General features: G+C 33.9%; 1 protein-coding gene across 1 annotated transcript; it reads left to right on the forward strand.

Moving 5' to 3' along the window:
• Nucleotides 1-499: 499 nt before the first annotated feature.
• On the forward strand, nt 500-3,228 carry LOC113869823. The gene is made up of 2 exons (XM_027506316.1): nt 500-726; nt 2,843-3,228. Exons 1-2 carry the CDS (start codon nt 544-546, stop codon nt 3,026-3,028), a joined length of 369 nt encoding a protein of 122 aa, XP_027362117.1. The 5' UTR covers nt 500-543; the 3' UTR covers nt 3,029-3,228.
• Nucleotides 3,229-3,367: the final 139 nt, after the last annotated feature.

A 3,367-nucleotide genomic window follows, 5' to 3' on the forward strand; every position in this document is an offset into this window, starting at 1 on the left:
ATACAATTTGAAATGAACAAGGAAAGTAAGAAAATAAAATAAATTCACTGTTTAAACATTAAATATACAGGACACCTTTAAATTTCAAAGTTAATAATGCAGACGAAAATACAGATAATACAATCTTCTGTAATATTTTAAAATCAAAACAAGAATAAATGCGCAAATTAATATTCAAAAAATATTTGATCTAATTTATTTTTCAGTAAATTATCAAATATTTTTCTGAAATTATAAGCATGAGATAATTTAATTTTTCATTTTTTTGAGTTAATATTTTCAGAGAACACTTTGAGTTATTAATGATTTTGTTACGAATAAAATTGATCTTTATTTTTTTATTAGATGAACCATGGAGTACAAATAAAAAAATTATTGATAAAACGTATCATGTTTATAGCCCTGAGAAATTATCTAATTTTTTAAAAGAAAAATTAAATTAATTCAAGTTTTTTAAAATTTTAAAATTGTAATTAATATATATGTGGAACGTATAGAAAATGTGAAGGGGAAAGGGCGGCTAGAAGAATCAGAGTGAAGAGAATGACGATGGCGTGGAGATGGATCGTGCGAAGAACCCGCGAATCGAAACCCTTTTTCCTTGCATTCGCCACCATATGTGGCGTCGTTCCGGGAGTGATAGGCTTCGGCGTCATGCAATTCACCAACACCCGCAGCGAGAAGCTCGAGTCCCATCTTCGCACAAGTGCCCGCCCCGAATCATTGGCAAGTTTTCATTTCTAACTTTTTTTATTATTAATTTCTTTATGCATCAAGCTTCAAACTATTAAGATTATTAGGATTAGTGAGCCACTCTGTTCTGCTATATTGCATTGATTTACTTTGTTATTAGAGGAAGGTTCTTAACATATATGAATGAGACATGATTAATTACGAGCCTTTGAACGCTCTTGGGAATTGTTTGATCTAATCCACTTTCTGTTTCCTGATTTTCACTTGAGGACAAAGTGGCTCTGTTAGGATATAGTATTGATTGACCTCCAATTTTAAGTCGTGGTTGCAGTTATGTCGCTAACCTTAATATTGCAGAAAATTGTGGTTGCTAAGGCTGCTAGTACGGTTGTGATGCAGTTGTTAGACTATGGGAGCCTTGATGTTGTGGCCATAATTGCAGTTGCAGACTGCAATCTAAGACGACATTAGACGTGTGTGTAAAGGGATGAGAGAAGCAGCAGGGGGAAATTACCTGAGAGGGTTATGGCAAATGAACTATAGGTTTGTTGGAATGTAGAGGGGCAACAGATAGAATTTACCTAAGGGGGTTATTGCGAAGAAAAGACGCTTAGTGGAAATCAAGGGGATAAATAGGGGAGAAGAGGAGGGGCAGAGGCATGAACAATCGTTTGGATTGTGGGATGTTAGAGGGCTCAGATATCTTTGTAGGAGGACACTAATCCGTTTTATGTTTTCCTTTTTTTCTCTTTTCCCAAGCAAAGTGGGGTACTATGAAGCCTAGATACTTAGTACAATATGGTAGGTACAGGGTTATGAGAAACTCTTGAAAATTCAAAATATGATGCAACATAGATACATTAACATATATTAAAATAAAGTCATTTAGATGAACACAATCTTTATAAAGACATTGATAATTTCTCATTTACTCATAATTATATCAGTGGATGATGATCACAATTTTCTAGAACAATACTTGTGATCATAACAAAGACATTGTTACATATCTTTCCATTTCCCATATCAAAATATGTCTTTTTTTCCCTATGAACATGTTTCAAAATTTACATGTTTTTGCCCAACCTATGTCATAAAGTCACAGAAAGCATCTTTTTGTCCTACCTAAAACAAGTCTTGGCTCTATGTAGTCGCCTACTATTTACTATAGCTTTAAGGATATAAAGGAAAACATGTAACCATATGTAATTTTAATCCTTTTCAAAATGTTGTAGCTGTATCCCAAACATATCAGTCAATAAAATTTAAAAATGAAGGACACTCCTTGTATATGTATCTAAAAGTATTGTATGTGCATCAGTATCGGATACAAATACATTGATACTTTTCCATTTTGGGAATATTTGGGATTCGTACATGGGCTACCACAATTTCTGTTCTTGGTGTCTAGTGCTGTCAGGTGGTGTATACCTTTATTCTGCCTGTTTTTCTTAATATGAAGCTGTAACCCACTCATAACCATAAGGGTAAATCCTTGCACAACTTCACGTGCTGTTTGGATTGAAAACAAATCTTCAGATAACATGGCATGTCAAAGTCTAATTATACTTAATTGACTTCATTTTGACTATTCTTCTCCTCAATAATAAGTTGAATGGAATGTGTTATGATGGTATTTTTATGCATGATTTCTTTGCAAAACAGCATGTTGCCCTCAATCACTCTAAGCATGACAACATCAGATATGTTGGTATCAAGCCCTAAACAGTGCAGAATCATGGGGTGAATGGTTAATGTAACATTGATGTACATCATTTGGGGTCCAACTTTCCATCCAATTATCTGTTTAGGGTTTTCTATAAATGAGACATGTTTATAAATATAATTTTTTTTTTCCAAAAACAAAGTCTTATGTTTTCTTTCTATGACTGACTACTACTTTCAGTGTTTTTATTGTCTTCATATCCTATATTTCATAATGATATTTTGGCATGATCATTTTAAACCTACATCTGTAACCAACAAGATGGATCTTGGATTGGAATAGAAGAAGAGCAGTTTATATTAGAGAGTAAATAACTTGTTATGTTTAGGGTTTGTCAATGTTAAGTTTGCACTTGTTTCTTTGAGGTGATTTCCTTCCTTTGGTGAAAATCCTAACAATCTGGTTGCTTTAATTGGGTAACAGAAGATGGGGCAAGTCAATAAGGAGAGACTGGCAGAATACCTTGGAGAGCTACAGCGGAAGGAGGATACCAATGACCGCTATGTTGCTGCTTTAAGAGGAGAGACTTTAACCAGAAAACCTTATGTGAGAATCCAACCAATTTCTGAGATAACCGATGCCAGGGCTGACAAGGAGCAGAAGAAATGAATAAGTTGTGAATATACGTTTTTTAAGTTCATTATGAACTTGATGCTGTTTTGTCTGTATTTAATCCTGTTTTACCCCCGGATGCGTTTATTTAAGCAATGAACTCCTCTTTTTTAAGCGAGGTTGGTTAGGTGGGAATTTAGTGTCCATGGTTCAGTACAAGACTGCATTAGCTATACTTCAATGTTATTGATTTAACCAAATTCTTCGTAAAGGAGATCCAGTATTCTCTTTGGAATATAAATTTTTTCTTGCTTGATGGTTTTGACCTAAACTGTTGGTATTTGTGAGAATCAAACCCTTTTGTCTCGTATAATATGGAATTATGAGAGTATAACT

Source organism: Abrus precatorius, unplaced genomic scaffold (genome assembly GCF_003935025.1).
Source record: "Abrus precatorius isolate BTA unplaced genomic scaffold, Abrus_2018 Scaffold6, whole genome shotgun sequence".
Lineage (NCBI taxonomy): Eukaryota > Viridiplantae > Streptophyta > Magnoliopsida > Fabales > Fabaceae > Abrus > Abrus precatorius.